We start from the raw sequence: 18,467 nt of genomic DNA, 5'->3' as shown, positions 1-18,467 counted from the left end.
ATTATTATGCAGCTTCTTCAGTGTATTCATGTAGCATGCACACTCGTAGGGGTTCAGCACTCAACAGCGTGCACAGCTGCCTTGGCAGGTCTGTGCTGTGTTAACACACTCAGCGAGCGCCGATTTACCATTTCCAGGCCCGCTCGGCTGCACACGCCCTCACTGCTTGCTTGAATGCAGACCACATTCTCTTCTTCCTCATATCCGCGCCTTGCCTTGGCTCTTCCACAGCACTTTTTTACCTCGTTTGGAGCCCGGGACCGAACATACATGATGATGTTCCGGCTGTGGCAGAACGCGCTGCTCGACAAGGTAAGCGCCCCCCGCTGGTAACAGCTGAGAACTGTCTTTGGCAGACGTCCTCAGTGGCTGCTGTTAAAACCCGCATAGCCCCCTCAAGAAACATGAAAGTGGAATCTCCAGAGGATAGAACTGCATCTTTTTCTGAAAAGGTCTGCGTTTCCTTTTGTTTCTGCAGGGAAGTAGAAAATTACGTCCTCCTGTCAGAGCTGTCAGTGTCAGTTCAGTTGAACTCAGGTTTCTTCAAAACCTCCCACAGCAGGTTTACAGCGTGTTGTGATATAAGGGACAAGTCAGTACAATGAGGTAGAAATGAACTCAGTCTCGATCTTGACATTTTCTGGGGAGTAGTTATTATAATAATTATTATTATTGTTATTATTTCCACCAAGGCCATGCATGATGTTGTGTAGGGTTTACCCACCAAATACATTACAGGTCCTCCGAAAAATTAAGTTGTAAAAGGGACACCATTTAGATGAGACTGACAACACTCACATTCCAAGAGTACAGTTAATATGTTATATGTTTCAAGGTATTTTGGAATTATCAGTGCTGAAGGGAGGTAGCATAGTGTCGCCTCAGGATGCACAAGGATTCCTCGGAGAGCAGCAGGTGAACGTGTGTCCCCTACTCTCTGCCCTGCAGCCTCTCTGTCCGAAGGAGCTGTGGCACTTTGTGCACCAGTGTTACGGGAACGAGCTGGGCCTGACCAGTGATGACGAAGACTATGTGCCACCCGACGATGACTTCAACACCATGGGGTGAGTACTGATCACGCCCTGGTGCAGCTATTGTTCCTTTTCCATCTGGCTCCTGGGACCGAGAAGTGACATTTTCTCGGTATGCCTGACCAGTTTTGCATGTAGTAATAATAATTGCTTACACTTATATAGCGCTTTTCTGGACACTCCACTCAAAGCGCTTTACAGGTAATGGGGGCTGCCCTCCACTACCACCAGTGTGCAGCCCCACCTGGATGATGCACCAGTACTCTCACCACACACCAGCTCTCAGTGGGGAGGAGAGCAGAGTGATGAAGCCAATTATTAAAAGGATTAAGATTATTAGATTAGTAGGAGGCAATGATTGATAAGGGCCAATGGAAAATAACACTCCTACTCTTTTCAAGAAACACCCTGGGATTTTTAATGACTGTGGAGAATCAGGACCTCAGTTTTTATGTCTCATCCAAAGGACAGCACCTTTTTACAGTATAGTGTCCCCGTTGCTATACTGGGGCATTAGGACCCACACAGATCATAGAGTTAGCGCCTGCTACTGGCCCCACTAACACCTCTTCCAGCAGCAACCTTAACTTTCCCAGGAGTCTCCCATTCAGGTACTGGCCAGGCTCACACCTGCTGAGCTTCAGTGGGTTGTCAGATCTTCAGGAGGTGTGTCTTCTGCACTCATTAAGAAATAAAATAAAAACACAAGATCCATCTTTTTTTCCTCGACTTGAGACCCTGCAGCGCAGTTCATTGACACAAGATAGAGCCTGCCACTGTTAATACAGTAGGTCACACGATAGTCATACATTTCCAAACTCCCATTTCCATAGTTTTTCTAAATCGCTGTTTCCCAATCGTGGTCACAGCTTCTGGTTTTAGTTCCAGCCAAACCACAAAAGTTCCACAATCAAACCTAATAATAAAAATAATAAATTTGATCCCAGTTCTTAAACTGTTTTAACAGCAGCATTTTGTAAGTGAAATACAACCCAAAACTTGTAACTTGTGACAAAAGACAAATGTTCAGTTGAAGCAGCTCCTTGGATCAATGAAGGCTTTGATTACCTGATTAAGGTGGGAAGGAATGAAAACCAGCAGGTGTGTGGGTCATGAGGACCGGGGTTGAGGACCACTGCTTTAAATGATGTCAGCGGAAGAAAAAGTCAATGTTAATGGTATCTATCAAATATACTGTACAGTGTGTATTAATATTGCCAGTGGGGTTATTACTGAGGGGCAGTCCACTGCAGTATGTCCGTGCTGCCAGCTCCTGACCAGCTGAGCCGGTATCACACGTGCTGCTGGGGGGCAGGGAGGGCCGCAGGCTTGACCTTTGCCCCCGGGCCCCTTGTGTGAAGGCAGGATGGCCGGGGGTTCCTGGCCGCCACCCTCCTGGGTGGGCCGCTGCTATCCTCAGAGCTGGTAACCTTGACATACAGCTGTTTCCCCTCCACGTGGTGCAGGTACTGCGAGGAGATCCCGGCCGAGGAGACCGAGGGCAACGACAGCTCCTCCAAGAGCAGCATGGAGGTCAAGCCGGAGGTCAAGCCGGAGGTCAAGCCGGAGGCCAGCCCGCTGCTCCCCAAGAAGTCGGTGACCAACAGCACGCTGACCTCCACGGGCAGCAGCGAGGCCCCCCCCTCGGTGAGGACCACGCCACGCCGGGGGGCAGCACTGGTTTGGCCGCAGGCGCTTCATCTGTCTCCCTGCGTCTCATAGGCAACAGCAGAGGGCCACCTGCTGTAGGCCACTTCACTTCTAATAATCAGGGTGCAACATGGAACATGGCATGGGAGTATAACACCTGCTTTTATTCTGTTAGATACAGCATGAGAGAGCAGTCGTCCCTGGAGATGTAATTGTGTTGACTTGTACTGTATTCAAGGTACTGAAACTAATTGCATTTCTCAGTTATAATGTTTGTTATTGCCTTAGTGTTGACGCAGTGTAAATGTGAGGTTAGCGGTAAGGTTATAGAGCTCAGTTTTTGGGCAGGAATACCAGATGCTGAAATTCGTTTGGCGTGCACGTTCGAGATTTTGACAGTAACTTCCCGCTCCCCGCTTCTTTGAGTAAAAGCAGCTGAGCTTCTGTGTGGTGATGGAGAAGAAGAGTGTTCTGTATGCCCTGAGGGCAGAGGGGAAGAGGTCTGTGCTATAGAGGAACTTTTTTAGACAGTGCAGGACATCCGTTGTGGGAGAAACCACTGCTGCACGCTACTCTGTTTGTGGCCTTGCACTCCAGTATACTGTTAGCATGTGTCGTGAGATGTGTAATACCGCTGTCGTCTCAGCTGTCACGCAAAAGCTGCTAGTTCTAGATGAGGAAGATGCCTGTGCTGAACACTAGTGATTATTAGAGGTATGTCATAGTGGCTCCCCCTTGTGGCAACAAATAATCAAGTAATTCAAAACTGTGATATTTGTGGCACTATAGTTCTCTCAGTAACCATTCGGTATGTAGCTTTACCTTCCTGTGGTCTACCGTTCACAAGATAAATGTAAACTGGCTTCCTAATGGCCCTCTACTCCTTTGCAGGGCAGAAACTCACTTTTTATAGAATCCATCTTCATACTCTGCAGGTGGGAAGGACCAAACGTCACAATATTTGTTGTCCATTATACCATTATACCATAGTTATACCACATTGCGACTATGAACCATGTTTTTCAAATCACGGAAGCAGTAATGAAAAGCCTTGATTGCCAACAGGCAAAATTTGTCATTAAGAAAAAGTGGATGACAGGGTAGAACTGTTAATTCAAAATTCAACACGGTGATGTGACTGCAGATCGGTAGATAACATGTCAGCTGACCATCCAAAAGAGTAGCAACAATGAAAATGGCACAGTGGATATCCAATCCATATACTACAGAATAAAAGACCTGTGATTTTCTGCATAGGACATATCCCACACTAGATCAAGCACAGCTAAATCACAGGAAGACTTGGAAAACCTATAACATTGATATTCCACAGCAAGCTGTCACCAGGATAAGCCATTCCTGATCATTGATCCTGTCGGATTTCTCGTTCTCTCTCCTAGTTTGATATCCCTGTTGGAGAGGATGACACGGACTACCAGCCAGACTCTGACCTCCTGCTCCCCCAGCTAAACATCGACAAGAACGAGGGCAGCGTGCCCGTCAACTCGCCCTCGCTGGACTTCAACGACAACGAGGACCTCCCCACCGAGCTGAGCGACTCCTCTGAGACACATGACGAGGGTACGAACAGGGCAGGGGGACGGTCTGCTGAGGTCACAACATCAGAGCGCCCGCATCCTCCTCACCGCAGTGCACCCCACACGATTCAATCAAATGGCAAAAATGTTGAAGGAAAATGACAAACTGATTTTAAAGGCTTATTTATGAAGAATTCTGCCATGATCCTGTCTGCAGGGATTATGATTAAATTAGTGTGAGGGGTTGTGATGGCTGGGTATGTCTCAAGGACACAAGGAGAAGAGGGGAGGAATGTGGGAGTCTCTGGTTTTTAGCTTCTTCTGATAAGCTCTTGAAAACTGGCAGCTATTGATTTTCAGGGGAGTGCTCTGACTTCAGAAGAGCTTGTTTAATTAGTGGTCTGTGACAGCAGAATAAAAAATGAAACCTGTGTCCTCTGTCTCTCTCCTTGACTCCACCTGTCCCGTGGTCAACAGGAGAGGTACAGGCCTTCTACGAGGACCTGAACGGACGGCAGTACATCAATGAGGTGTTCAAGTTCAGCGTCGACAAGATGTACGACATCCTCTTCACCGAATCGCAATTTATGAGGGACTTCCTGGAGAAGAGGAGGTTCTCAGGTAACTTCCATCCCTCCGGCAGATTGTTGAACAGCCTTTTGGCCAATCAGCCCATCACACCAATCAGTAGGTGTTATCATTCACTTTGGTTTCCTATTGGCTGTGCAAGTCCTTGATAAAGAAACCACAGCAAGCAACAGGCACAAGGCAGATACACCCTAGACAGGATGCCAGTCCATCTTGGATTAATATATAAATGTACATAGATATTATTAGTAGAAGTAGTATTAATATTATTATTATTATTGTTGTTATTAATGTACATATATTCATTTATATTTGTGTCTTACAAGGAGCATGCAGTCAATATGACACTGTTGTCTTGGTGTTGTGAAAAGATCAGAGCAAATTAATACCCACATTTACTGTATATATATATTTGTTAAAAGGATATAAAACCTTAGAAAGAATATGCTGTAATGTGTGGTAGCAGTTGTTTATATTCCGATATACTCTTCTTTTGAAGCAACCCCAGTTTGAAAAGCAAAGCTTGCTGTGGCTCTAGAGACCATGACTGTTGGGAACGGCATCTGTTATCCTGAAGGCTGCCATTCCAATCAGTCAGTCTCTATTTGATGCCCTGCTGGCGCTTCTAGAACTGCACCCATCTCCTGAACCCGTTTGATTGCCATCAGATCAACCAGTTAATCCATCAATTGAATTAACCCGTACAACGGAGCTGACTAGCGCCAGTGAAATGTTCTCGCTCTGACTGCTGCCTGTCCTTGTCTGGGTTCAGACGTGGTGTACCACCCCTGGAGGAAAGAAGAGGCGGGGAATCAGACCCGAGAGATCATGTACACGATCTCCCTGACCAACCCCCTGGCCCCCAAAACCGCCACAGTCACAGAGACGCAGGTGAGCCGCCTGCCTTTCTCACAGAAGGGCAGCTCCCGTTCGGAGGGCCGCTCAGATCTTTCCCGTTTCGTGATTCCTCTCCTGACACCTGCTTCTGCGTCTGCTCTGCTCAAGACACTGTACAAAGCCAGCCAGGAAAGCGAGTGCTATGTCATCGACGCCGAGGTCATCACGCACGACGTCCCTTACCACGATTACTTCTACACGCTGAACCGCTACACGCTGACGCGGGTGGCCAAGAACAAGTGCAGGCTAAGGTAAGGGTGAGCCCTCCCCCGCGCTCCGGCCCGCTTTTCACAAACACAGCGGGGCTCCATCTTCGTGCCCGAGCCCCGTGAAAATAGGCTAGAACGAAAATACCAGCAGGCGACACACCTCTCCCGCTTCCAAAGGAGTATCAGTGGAAAATGATAATGCTCCAGCGGGGCTAGGGCCCAACTCGGAGAAGACCATGTGCCTCTCTAGAGGAGCTGGACAGAGCCAATAACAAAGCTGTGTGTTTCGATCTAGGGTGTCTACAGAGCTCCGTTACAGGAAGCAGCCCTGGGGCCTCGTTAAGGGATTCATAGAGAAGAACTTCTGGAGTGGCCTGGATGACTACTTCAGACATTTAGGTGAGTGGCCGAGCTGCTTTCTGTGTCCCTCTGGTGAACCGGCAAAGTTCTGGAATGCAGGGAGGAATGTTTAGGTTTTGCTCAAATGTCTCTGGGAATTTGTACGTAAAGCAGAACAAAATGTGCTTTCGGGCCGAGGTAGTGGATGTATGTGGTGAGTTTGGGATTGGGTCCGGCCTCCCTGCTTTGATGGTATGGGTCAGTCTGGTCACCCTGCTGCCCTAGAGCTGTACTGGAGCGGGTCAGTCTGGTCACCCTGCTGCCCCACAGCTGTGATGGAGCGGGTCAGTCTGGTCACCCTGCTGCCCTAGAGCTGTGATGGAGCGGGTCAGTCTGGTCACCCTGCTGCCCCACAGCTTTGATGGAGCGGGTCAGTCTGGTCACCCTGCTGCCCCACAGCTGTGATGGAGCAGGTCAGTCTGGTCACCCTGCTGTCCCAGAGCCGTACTGGAGCGGGTCAGTCTGGTCACCCTGCTGCCCCACAGCTGTGATGGAGCAGGTCAGTCTGGTCACCCTGCTGCCCCAGAGCCGTACTGGAGCGGGTCAGTCTGGTCACCCTGCTGCCCCACAGCTGTGATGGAGCGAGTCAGTCTGGTCACCCTGATGCCCCAGAGCCGTACTGGAGCGGGTCGGTCTGGTCACCATGCTGTCCCAGAGCTGTGATGGAGCGGGTCGGTCTGGTCACCCTGATGCCCCAGAGCCGTACTGGAGCGGGTCGGTCTAGTCACCATGCTGTCCCAGAGCTGTGATGGAGCGGGTCGGTCTGGTCACCCTGATGCCCCAGAGCCGTACTGGAGCGGGTCGGTCTGGTCACCCTGCTGTCCCAGAGCTGTGATGGAGCGGGTCGGTCTGGTCACCCTGATGCCCCAGAGCCGTACTGGAGCGGGTCGGTCTGGTCACCATGCTGTCCCAGAGCTGTGATGGAGCGGGTCGGTCTGGTCACCCTGCTGTCCCAGAGCCGTACTGGAGCGGGTCGGTCTGGTCACCATGCTGTCCCAGAGCTGTGATGGAGCGGGTCGGTCTGGTCACCCTGATGCCCCAGAGCCGTACTGGAGCGGGTCGGTCTGGTCACCCTGCTGTCCCAGAGCTGTGATGGAGCGGGTCGGTCTGGTCACCCTGCTGTGACAGAGACAGTTGAGCTGGGCTGATGCCTGGTCCTGCTGCCCCAGAGCTGTGACAGGGGCTCGCCTGCCTGTGTGTGCTCACCCCACAGAGATCGAGCTGGCCAAGGCTGAGTCCGCGCTCACCGAGCCCCACCGGCAGTCCCCTAAAGAGAAGGCCGCCAAGGCGCCGACGGTGCGGCGGAGGAAGCGGCCGCTCACCCACATCCGCGCGCAGCACCTGGACGAGGCCCTGAGCCCCGTCACCACGCCCACCGACGAAGAGGTCGTCCATCGCATCAAGCATGTGGCAGGTGAGGGCCCGCCTCTGGGGCAAGAGGGGACGCCTGCGTGAGCCAAGAGCACCGTCTGCACCGCCCGGGGCAAACACAGCCCCAGCAGCCCAGTGAGGGAGTGAGGGGGGGCCACCTGGGCAGGGGAAACGGCCAGGAAAACTGCGACACCTGGGCCGCTTGGATAATTGGCATCCGGAGGGGATGAGGTTCCACAGCTGGGAGAGGAACAGACAGGACAGGCTCTGAGAGGATGAGCCCCTGGGCTCAGCCATGCAACGGAGGGGCGTAGAAGAAGAGGCAGGGGGAAGAGGGGTTCAGGACCTCCAGAAAGAGGTAGGGAGGAGAGTGGGAGAGCTCCAGGAGGTAGGCGACTCTAGGCGTGTTGGATGACACCTGGGGCGCTTTGAAGCATGTTTGCTACCTAAAAAGAAGTCATCACCGACACTAGGGTGCATCTTTCCCTTCTGTGCAGGCTCCACTCAGACGAGACACATCCCTGAAGAAGTCCCCGGAGGCTTCGCGTTGTACAGTGTTTCAAAGTTACTCCTCATCGTCAGCTTCGTGTGAGTTCCTGCGGTCGTGCGCGTCTTGACCCCACCTTGAGCAGCATTGTTTTGCCTTGTTTACAACTATCAAATCTTGCTTTTATTTTTTTCTTACATTTCTGGATTTCTAAGGAAAGTAGTACAGTACATAGCTCAGGCAGCTCTACCAGGCTTGTTAGCTGTGTATAAGACAAATACAGGAAATTGTTTTTCGTGAGTAATTTGCTTAACCCTGGGCAGACACTGCATTGCATACAGACAGAATGAAATTTAAAGAGTGGTCATTGAAGTTGAAGCTGTCTTTATACTTCAGTCAATAATTTATTTGCACAAATGTACAATTTCCTTCATATTTTAATATATTTGTAATGTCTTTCTCCTTTTCTTTCATTGCTTTCCATAGGATCTGTTTGAGGTATAAGCCTTTCTGAGTCTCCTCTTTGCCTAATAAAGAGATCAGAGACACATGGTTACTCTCCATCTATTCAGTGCAGAAACAAGATCTCGAACTTTAATATTAGATTTTGCAACTTCAGGATTTTACAATATTGGCCTCAGTATTTATAAATAAGTTCTGGGTCACAGACTTTGATGCTATACAGAAAAAAAGTTTTGTTTAGCTGTCCTATATAACCCACCTAAGCTGCAGTCTAAATTCTAACTGCACCTCAGCAGAAAGTATTAAAAACTCCTGTGCCAAGTGTCTACCTCTGCTGTCTTCCTTTATTCTCATTTTATTGCCTTCAATCTGAAATGATCCCATGTCCACAGAGTTACAATTTGCTAAAGTTATTGGTAAAGTTTGTGCTGCACATGATCTGTAAGGGAGAGTTACTGTAAATGTAAAGCAGTAGTTGAACAGATCCTGATTAGCACTCGTCCTAGTGTTAATTTAGGTAAGCAATACCAGGACGAGTGCAAAGCAGGGTCTGTGCAGCACCTCCAAAGTTCCTCTGTCTAAAGTGTGTGGATCTGAGGCATCATCCAGAAGCCTTGCCTGTGCTGTCCTGTCAGTGAGCTCTTGCTGCTGTGTGTTCTCCCACAGCCTGGTGCTGCTGGTGTTTCTGAACATGATGCTGTTTTACAAACTGTGGATGCTGGAGTACACCACACAGAGCCTCACCACCTGGCAGGGCCTGCGGCTTCACGAGAGGTATGAAGACAGCGCCATCTGGTGGGCCCGGGTGAGGGTGGAAACAGCTCCCTCTGGTGGAAAAGATTAATCAGAATAGGTTGGGGTGTTTCCCCTTTGCCAAGATGGCCATCATCAATTCCTAATGGGAAAACTACACTTTGATGATGTTATGAGGTTTATTAATAAACCTTTTTAGATCACAATTTAATTAGCAAAGCTAAATATTCATTTTAGATTGTGTAATATTTGGAAACCACAAGCCATTTGTGGTATAAATGATTTAGGAATAAAACCATTATTTAACAGGTTGCCATTGATTTTGTAGACCTTTTTAGTTACTGACCCCCATACACACTTCCTCTGTGCCTGAACATACAGTATTCAGCTTTAAATTATTTTAACTGTAGTTTTGTGAGGAACATGCTTGTTATAATGAGATGATACATTTATATATAATTACTGTATTTAATCTATTCCAGCAAAATGCCACAGTCTCAGATGGAGTGGGCGCAGTTACTGGAATCACAGCAGCGTTACCATGACGCCGAGCTGCAGAAATGGAGGGAAATAATCAAATCGTCGGTCCTGCTTTTAGACCAGGTAAACATGTCCACACACACTAGGGACACTGCCCTGAGCACTGCTGAACACTGACGGGGAACATTACCTGAAGCTTTACTGTTTTTGCAGTTAAGCACCTTGATGTTCAGTTTTTATTTCAATGTATTTTTTTAAATGCAGCTAATGTGCACATTTTTTAATTTATTTTGTGTTCGGCTGGTTTTCTCTTTTTTTAACTTGGCCCTATGTTTTTCACCCCCAGCAAAAGTTAGGTGCAGTGAGGTTAAAACTGAAACTGCTTCTCTGTTTTCACAGATGAAGGACTCTCTGTTAAACCTCCAGAAAGGCATTGGTTTGAGGGACTACAGTTCAGAAACGGAAGAGAAAAGGAGTCGGTATCACTGACAAACAATTCATAGGCCGAGAGGGAATGGTGTGCAATATATAACTATACATACTGTATATAAGTAAGCGTACAAGTAAAAGGTAAACCAGTACCTGTACTACAAACACAGGACAGCGGGACTGTGTCTGACTGCTGCTGCCCATACCCTCACCCTCAACCACAGACAGGAAGCGGAGTGCTGTTTGCACTGAGGCATCATGGGAAGATAGCAGCCACGCTAACCTGGGCCTACACTCCTTTTGTTTGTTATTTTTAGTTTTGTTCTTTTCTAGAATGTTGTACTGTAAGCTTTTACTACGTTATTCCGGGAAGATGGTGGGGAGCAACAAAACCACAGAAAACAACAACAACAACAAAAAAATCATTGGCACGCGAAATTCGAAACCCAACCTTTGCTAGGGGCCTTCGAACGTTTCGACGAAGGCGTCGTTGTTCGGGTCCTGTTCGGTCTTAGGCGTCTCGGACTTGGGGAAAAAATCAGGTTCACAAGACAGCAGGACGCTCTTCAGACTAAAGAAAAGGAAAAGGGTTTCTTGCTGTTACTAGTCGTTTGGGATCTCTAGGCTGTTCCGAGCGAACTGTACCCAGAGGCCTGTGCTGCAGTATCCCTTTTATTTTTTCTCTGTCTATACTGGGACCAGGTAGATTACAGAGCAGCAGTAGACAAACGCACTGATCTTTATTTGTAAGATAGGAATGTTGATATATACAGTATATGTATGATATATATATATTTTTTTGTTTATTTCTATAGAAATATCTTTGCTGTCAGGGCTCATTTTTACCAGGCTTCCATGGGGAAAAAAAAAACAGGGCAGGTTTCCCTGTTAGAAATGTGCCATGGTGTTATGTTTATATGTTTATAATACAATAAGAATAGGGTTTCTTATATTGACCTCAGATAATCTGGAACTGCGTAATGCTAAAGAGACACAAGCCGAAGAAGAAACCCGCGTCCCTGTGCCTGTGGCTGTGGCGGTCAGGGGCAGAGGTGCACGGTGTCGGTTTTGCCCCCTCTCAGCAAGAATGTAAGACTCCCCCCTTCCACCTTACTCTGCCCCCCCCCCCAAGGGTCAGCCCCCAAGTCGAAAACCCATCGCACCCTGCAATCACCAGGCGGCTCTTTGAAAGCGAATGTATCCTGAAGCCGGCGCTGTGACCCACGGGGCCTTCAGGGCTGCTGCAGTTAGCGTTAGGCCTGCATTCCTCTCTGTCTGATGAGGGGACGCCTGTAAGCAGAGCAGTTGTACTTGTCCACTCACATTCCGCTTGCCTCGTGAAGGGGCACGGCGCTCTCACTGGCACTCCCGAGTCTCGGCAGTGGCCGGAGCTTGTTGTTGTTTCTTAAATGTTCTCATTCCATTCTGCCTGGCGGTAGCGCCTTTTAAAAGCCGCGTAGTCTCCGAGCCTGGTCCAGCCACAAACCCAACAACCGCAGAAGCAGAAAGAAAGGAACGTCAGATGTGACAGGCGCGGTGGGGGGAGGCCACGATTACCAAGAGATCTCAAAGCACGAGCAAATTCTTTAGCCGATTTCCTTGCAGTAGATTGTGTATCTGAATTTAGGAAGTGAAACAGAGGCCTGGAAGAAGAATGTACCCTTGGGCTGGTGGCCAGGTCATCCTCAGGGACCACAGCACATCCGTGGGACCTCTGACGCAGCCGATAGACCTGCGGTTAGATACAGGGGCTGGACTTGGCTATCCATTTCCCTTGGTGAAAGGTACTTGAGGGCTTAATCCTAATCTATCTGTGACATGAGCAACTGAAGTGTGCGGAAAGAGCTGAGAGCTCGGAAATGAAGGCCGCTCAGAGGGCATGCCTGGCTGGATCAGGTCATCTGAGTGACCGCTTTCCCCGACACCAGAGAGCGCGCACCGCACGTGGGAAGACCACATCACCCCCGATAACTATTCACGAAACAAATCTCTATGACTTGGAAAAGGAATACTGCAGCTGGACTACTAGGGGCGAGCTTAATGTCAATTATGTAAGTGTTTGAAAAATAAACTGTGAATATCTATATTGAACATGCTTGAAGATGGGAAAAATATATAGAGAGAGAAAATATATTCAGAACTATGATGCAATTACCAGTATTTATTATTAATTTATGTACAGTATATAGCTGTTGTAGGTCGAAGATTGTGTAGGAAACAAAAGAGGGGGAAAGAGTAATGTGTATTTTCCCGGTTTCTCTGTTGGTGTGTTGAGGCCTGCCAGTGACATGCAGAATGCATTAACAATTCCTTATCTCAGTCTGTTCAGCTCAAAACCCACAATGTGTGGATCGACTGTGGCCAAAATGCCATGCGCTTAACCTTCTGGAAGTCGCACCCACCTCACTGAGTACAGCTCAGTTTGTGAGCAGCAGCAGATGGCTGGATTGAAAACAACTGCCCGACACTAAAAAAAAAACACCTGAAACTTGCCTCTGTGTCCCAAGCATTAGGATGTGACCTGAATATTGCGATCGGATTAAGTCAGATGCTGCAGCACAACGCAGGAAAAACAACTACTGCGGTTGCAAAGATCTTTCTCAACCATCTGCGCGCTCAGCTTACATGTAGTCTGGCCACAAGGCTGCAGTCTGAACATTGTAGTATAAGACAAATTGAACTGGATGATGACTTCCCAAACAAATTAATGGTTAATTACTATGATGACTGGCTCCTCTGGAAATAAAACAAAAAGGGGTCTCTGCTATTTAACAAACTTTAAAGTATTTTTCTACCTGTAAAAATCCTAATATCTGAAAACCTGTCATACTATGTATACAGAACACATACAGTAGTAAGCGTAGGAAATGTACAGCATGCATCATTTTTCGGACCAAAAGTAATATACACGCCAAGAATGCATGTACTGTACAAAACTAAAATGACAAATATTGACAGAATCACTAGTGGATATAAAGAAAAGAATCTAGCTAGTTTACAAGATAGTTTACTGTTATAAAGCAAAGATTCAGAAAAATCTTTTTCAGATCCATGAGCTGTCTGACCAAAACTGGGATTGTGGCCTGTTGTAAGCTGGATCATCTGTTCAGCCTCACATGACGTGCTGATGTTGGACAGCTGGTTCAGTGTAAATTATATGGAACTGTGGTGCCACCAAGAGAGCACTACTGTATTATCTGTTCCCTTTAAAATGCACTGGTTTGATCAAATCTTCACTACCATAGCAGTGAAAACAGCCTTGCAATCTTTTTGTTCCATTTTTGTATTTTTCTTAGGCACGTGCTTGATGTCTTTTTATCTAAGCAGCCACGTAGTGTTGCATCCAATGATTTAATAGCTGAATTCTGCAGTGCTGAAAGATCTTACAGACCGCTTTTAAAAACGTTTTTAACACTTTAACTATACAGGACAACAACAACAACAAAAGGAGCACATGTACCTACTAGTACTGTCATTTGTTTTAATAGCAGTATTCCTACAAAGCCAGTTAATATGGTCTGTGCCGTCACCTTGCTAAAGCAAACCTCCTGTAAATGGTGTAAAATCTACATTTTCCCCTGTATAATCAGAAGAACTTTGTTTAATTTTTGATAAAATCATGATGCATTATTGGGTATTTTGCAGCTCACAGCTGGCAGCCCACTGAAGCTCAGCAGGTGTGAGCCTGGTCAGTATCTGGATGAGAGACCTCCTGGGAAAAACTAAGGTTGCTGCTGGAAGAGTTGTTAGCGGGACCAGCAGGGGGCGCTCACCCTGCAGCCTAAGTGGGTCCTAATGCCCCAGTATAGTGACAGGGACACTATGCTGTAAAAAGACACTGTCCTTCAGATGAGACGTAAAACCGAGGTCCTGACTCTCTGTGGTCATTAAAAATGCCAGGCAGTATCTTGAAAAGAGTAGAGGTGTAACCCCGGTGTCCTGGCCAAAATATCCCATTGGCCCTTACCAATCACGGCCTCCTAATAATCCCCATCTATGAATTGGCTTCATTAATCTGCTCTCCTCCCCACTGATAGCTGATGTATGGTGAGAGTACTGGTGCATCATCCAGGTGGGGCTGCACACTGGTGGTTGTGGAGGGGAGTCCCTATTATCTGTAAAAGCACCATATAAGTGTAAGCAATTATTATTATTATTATTATTATGATGAAATTATTACCATAGTTTATTGTACATCAGATGAATCCTGCATCAGATTTCAAGTATCTATAAAGTTTCACTTTTCTACTCAGTAGGCTTTGCTTTGAACTTCCCAAACACTTCAGAACCAAATGTTTGTGCTAGAGTTTACAAAATATTTAAGGAAAGAGGAAACCAAAGACAGCGATTGGAGAAGTTCATTTAGCATAGGAAAACTGAGTTTACAGAGAATTGGTAAAAATTACCAACAAAAAACTCGCACACGGGAGAGAATGGCTTATACATCAGAAAGTAAAAGAATCATACAAGAAAAGAAGTGCAGACGTGATCGTTGCTTTGTACCTAAATTGTTCTGTATTTGGTCATAGCAGGCTACAGATCACAAATGTGTGTAGAGGAGATATTGCACTCTTCATTCCTGGAACTGCAGGGAATGGGTCTCTTGAACCCCCCGTCTTCCAATCCACTCGAGTGCAGGATCCTCAAGTAACCAGCTTCTCAGTTCCTTCAGCCATACCATTAAGTAGCAGGATCCGTATAACAGCTGAGGAAGCAGCAGCGCCGAAAATCCTGCACTGGAGTGAATTGGAGGCATCGCGGTGCGAGGCCCCCTGCTGTTGACTGGCAGCACTGCAGTCAATGGTGTAGGGCAGGTGGGATAGAACGGGTGAGACAGTATCCCTTTGGTGACAACAGACAAGCATCACCAGCCGCCACAACCTCATGCATTTCTGCATGTTAATGATGTTGGTAGGGGGATGTGAAGCTTATTAAACTGTCAACACCATGAGCTTTTATGTATAGCTGCAGACAAAAGCATTGACAGCCTGTATATGAAACAAGTTATTTCACTAGTACATCTTGGCCACCACTTGCAAGGGTGATTGAAAATGTAGTCATCTAAGAACAGGCTTGACTGACCGGTATGTGTAGCTCAATGAACAAGTGTTACCCTTGGTAAACTAGTGAAATTAAGCAAGGTGCCCGCACTTAAAGTACCTGCTGCATTTAGAGTTTTTTTTATGCATTTGTTTTCCTTTCTAATGAAATCTTCCATATGAAAATGAAAGATTTGGTGATTAGTGGCAGTATCTTAAGAGTATCTTTAAAAAGCCTTTATGTAGAAAGATGGGTGTTTTAAGAGAACACTACTGTATTCAGTCTTGAACTGCAAAACTGACTTAAATTTTGCAGATCTGGTTCCACCAAGTCTGTCCCTACTGTCGGTGGTCGCGACAAAGTTCTTGTTTCTCCCAGATGCAGAAATTTCTTTCCACATGGAGTGCAAGTGCTGAATGTACCCCGAATGACAAAGCAAAAAAACAAGCTGCACTTTAGCAACCTTTCCGAAAGAGAACTGAACCTCCCATGACAATGATTTCCAGGCTCCTGATTTATTAAGCTCCTGGAGCAGGAGAATTGACAATGTTCCAACTCCATTAGGGCACTCTGTGTTATTATTAGGTGTTCTAAGGATTTAAGGGATTTTATTGATTTAAGAATCAAATGATGGAAAACGGTTTATGCATTTTATCCAAAAATATAAAATCCATAAAATGAGGTTATTTTATAACTTAGTATTAATAAAGGGTTTGAAATGTTTACGCTGCTTCGGTGCAGCCACACCATGGAGGCTACAGGCTTCACTGCACGCAGAGAGCCGATGGGCGGTTACGGCCTGCACTTGAAAATAGCACATGGAATTCATCGACTGAAAAGCAAACTAGTGTGCTGGATACAAAATCTGTTTTTAGCATCCATATTCCGTCAGGACAGTGCAACAGCAGAATGAACTGTACTGTCTATTATGAGGTTGTCATTGGGGCCAGGTTTTCAGTTTATATTTCTTTATGGTAAATTGCGTTTTCAAAATAAAAAAAAAAACACCTCATCCATTGTTCCTGTCCTATAAAGGACAAAGCTTACACAAATATCCAGACTCACGTGTTACATGTGGGAGTATTCAGTTTGTCTGTTTTCAGAGCTTTCTAACCACTGTTTTGCTGCCTTGCTGTGGTACTGTAGATTTTGATTCCCCAGTTTGAAGTGAATATGGTTCACAGTACAGTCCACATTTTGCCAGTGGAGTACACGGAAATTATGGATCTCGGGCGTGCTCCTGACCTGAGACCCATAATTTCCGTGTACTCTACTGGCAAAATATGGACTGTACTGTGAACCATATTCGCTTCAAACTGGGGAATCGAAATGTTCACACTCCTTTAAAAGGAGTGGATTGGAAACACACGTACTTCAAAGCCTTTTAATAGGCCCAATTCGGCCTCGCCATCCTGGAGAGATGGTCGATGCGTGCGTCATCGTCGGACATCTCTCAACTCCTTTGTAAAACGAGAAGAATTCTCTCCGGAGTATTTTTTTTTTCCCTCGATTTGTTACCTGGCATTGTTGCACAACAGAAAATCAGGACGGGCATATTTCACAGCCATTATGCTACTGGAGGATTTGGCTGCATTAAAAAAAAACGCATTCGAAGGCAGTTTGTATTGGTTAGTCTTCACTGAACGCATTGCTGCTGTTGAAAGCTGTGATTGCTGCCAAAGCCCTGAAAGAACATACACTGGTCACAGGAGAGGTTGAGAACCTGTTAGTCTCTGTCCCCTCTATAATTCCATCACCAAACTGTCTTCTAAGCCTTCCTTTCCTAAAGTTGGTACTCTTCCATTATCTAAAGCAAGATCAAAAAGGACCAATTATAATGCCTAACCGCAGAAGGTACAGCACTGATAAGAGTGCTGTGATTCCCTTTCAGTGTCACGAAGGCTGGCTTCACTCTTCTGGTCAGGCAGCAGCTTTCCTCCAGTTCACTCCTGCTGCTGAGCACAGGAAAGTTTTCTGTCAACTCCCTGTACAGCTTAGGTACCACAAAACATGACTGTTCTCAGTGTCATTTTCTGCCTTTGAAGTATCCCTCTCATATGCAATTGATGTATTTATTGAGGGTTTTTTTTAAGATGAGTTGGTTCTGACCTAGTGGTGCATGCTTGTTTTAGCACGGAACGTAGTGGGGTGTCTATACTGTACTTCCTATGGCCAAGTGCTAATGGGAGCCTTAGCCACCGAGTTTCAAATCCAATTGTATGTTGTGTACTCCAGTCTTTCTAGATAAAGTAGTGGGCACACCTCCATGCAAACTGTATTGTTGTTTTTGGAAACACTGCGTTGTTTACTGTGCGTAAAGGCCTAGAAGGAAGGAAAAAAGCTACCTTTAGTATTTCTCAGTACTGTACTTCAGTTAATCTGTAACACTGTTGGCAATGAATTGTTAATATCTTGAAGCATGCTTTTGGCTTGGAATTGTATGCAGTGTTTGGTGTGAGCAGCTTAAGTGCAAAATAGTATTGATCTTGTCATGGGTGCAGGACTGAAATGAAATTCTTCCCTTGGGCTTATGGCTACATTTCTGAATCCCAGTGGTTGGATATATTTCTGTTTTATAGAAATTATTGCAAAGACGATCAGGCACTTGTTGAATCAAGTAGAATAAAATCTTTATAAAAGATATTGAGGGAACGCCTGCTCTGTGTGTTTTTTTTAGAATACAGTAGTGTCAGCAGTATCTTTTTTAATGTGATTACATACTGTAGGCTCCTTTATGCTATTATGACTGGAAACCACACTTGACTCAGTAAGTGATCACAATGTCTGCCTTCATGGTGATTAAAACATTCACTACATGCTGCTAGAAATCAGCAAAAGAGCTCGGCACATTGTCACAGGATTCAGGTGACAGATTGCCCAGCTGGATTCGGATCCTTACTGAGTGAAGACCATGTTGGCTTTGTTTTATTCATTCAGCCTTTCCATGCATTTGTTTAAGGGTGTAATAATGTGAAAAACCACAGCGCAGAGCTTGGGCTGCACTGTTTCTCATTTTTGTTTTCCCTCTCTCCTGCATGTGGCAGGGTCTCCCAGGGCTCGGAAATGAGCTCTCTTTAGCCCAACATCTGTTCCCCACCATGCTTCACTGGGCTGCCCAAAATATGGGAATCAG

General features: G+C 46.4%; 1 protein-coding gene across 1 annotated transcript in view; it reads left to right on the top strand.

The window, feature by feature from the left end:
- The window catches only part of LOC148816735 (protein Aster-B-like), a 101,461-nt gene extending 89,076 nt beyond the window's left edge, over positions 1 to 12,385 (top strand). Inside the window, exons 10-22 of the mRNA XM_088939459.1 lie at positions 232 to 312; positions 949 to 1,064; positions 2,498 to 2,678; positions 4,082 to 4,262; positions 4,697 to 4,840; positions 5,580 to 5,698; positions 5,813 to 5,955; positions 6,209 to 6,312; positions 7,526 to 7,726; positions 8,181 to 8,271; positions 9,299 to 9,406; positions 9,868 to 9,988; positions 10,265 to 12,385. Of these exons, the coding sequence (XP_088795585.1) occupies positions 232 to 312; positions 949 to 1,064; positions 2,498 to 2,678; positions 4,082 to 4,262; positions 4,697 to 4,840; positions 5,580 to 5,698; positions 5,813 to 5,955; positions 6,209 to 6,312; positions 7,526 to 7,726; positions 8,181 to 8,271; positions 9,299 to 9,406; positions 9,868 to 9,988; positions 10,265 to 10,354 (1,680 nt within the window). The 3' untranslated portion in view covers positions 10,355 to 12,385. The remainder of the gene's footprint in view (positions 1 to 231; positions 313 to 948; positions 1,065 to 2,497; positions 2,679 to 4,081; positions 4,263 to 4,696; positions 4,841 to 5,579; positions 5,699 to 5,812; positions 5,956 to 6,208; positions 6,313 to 7,525; positions 7,727 to 8,180; positions 8,272 to 9,298; positions 9,407 to 9,867; positions 9,989 to 10,264) is intronic.
- Positions 12,386 to 18,467: the final 6,082 nt, after the last annotated feature.

This window comes from Atractosteus spatula, chromosome 22 (assembly GCF_055471065.1).
Source record: "Atractosteus spatula isolate fAtrSpa1 chromosome 22, fAtrSpa1.hap1, whole genome shotgun sequence".
Lineage (NCBI taxonomy): Eukaryota > Metazoa > Chordata > Actinopteri > Semionotiformes > Lepisosteidae > Atractosteus > Atractosteus spatula.
Note: the sequence above shows the minus strand (reverse complement) of the source record. Positions and strands in the feature narration are given on the sequence as shown.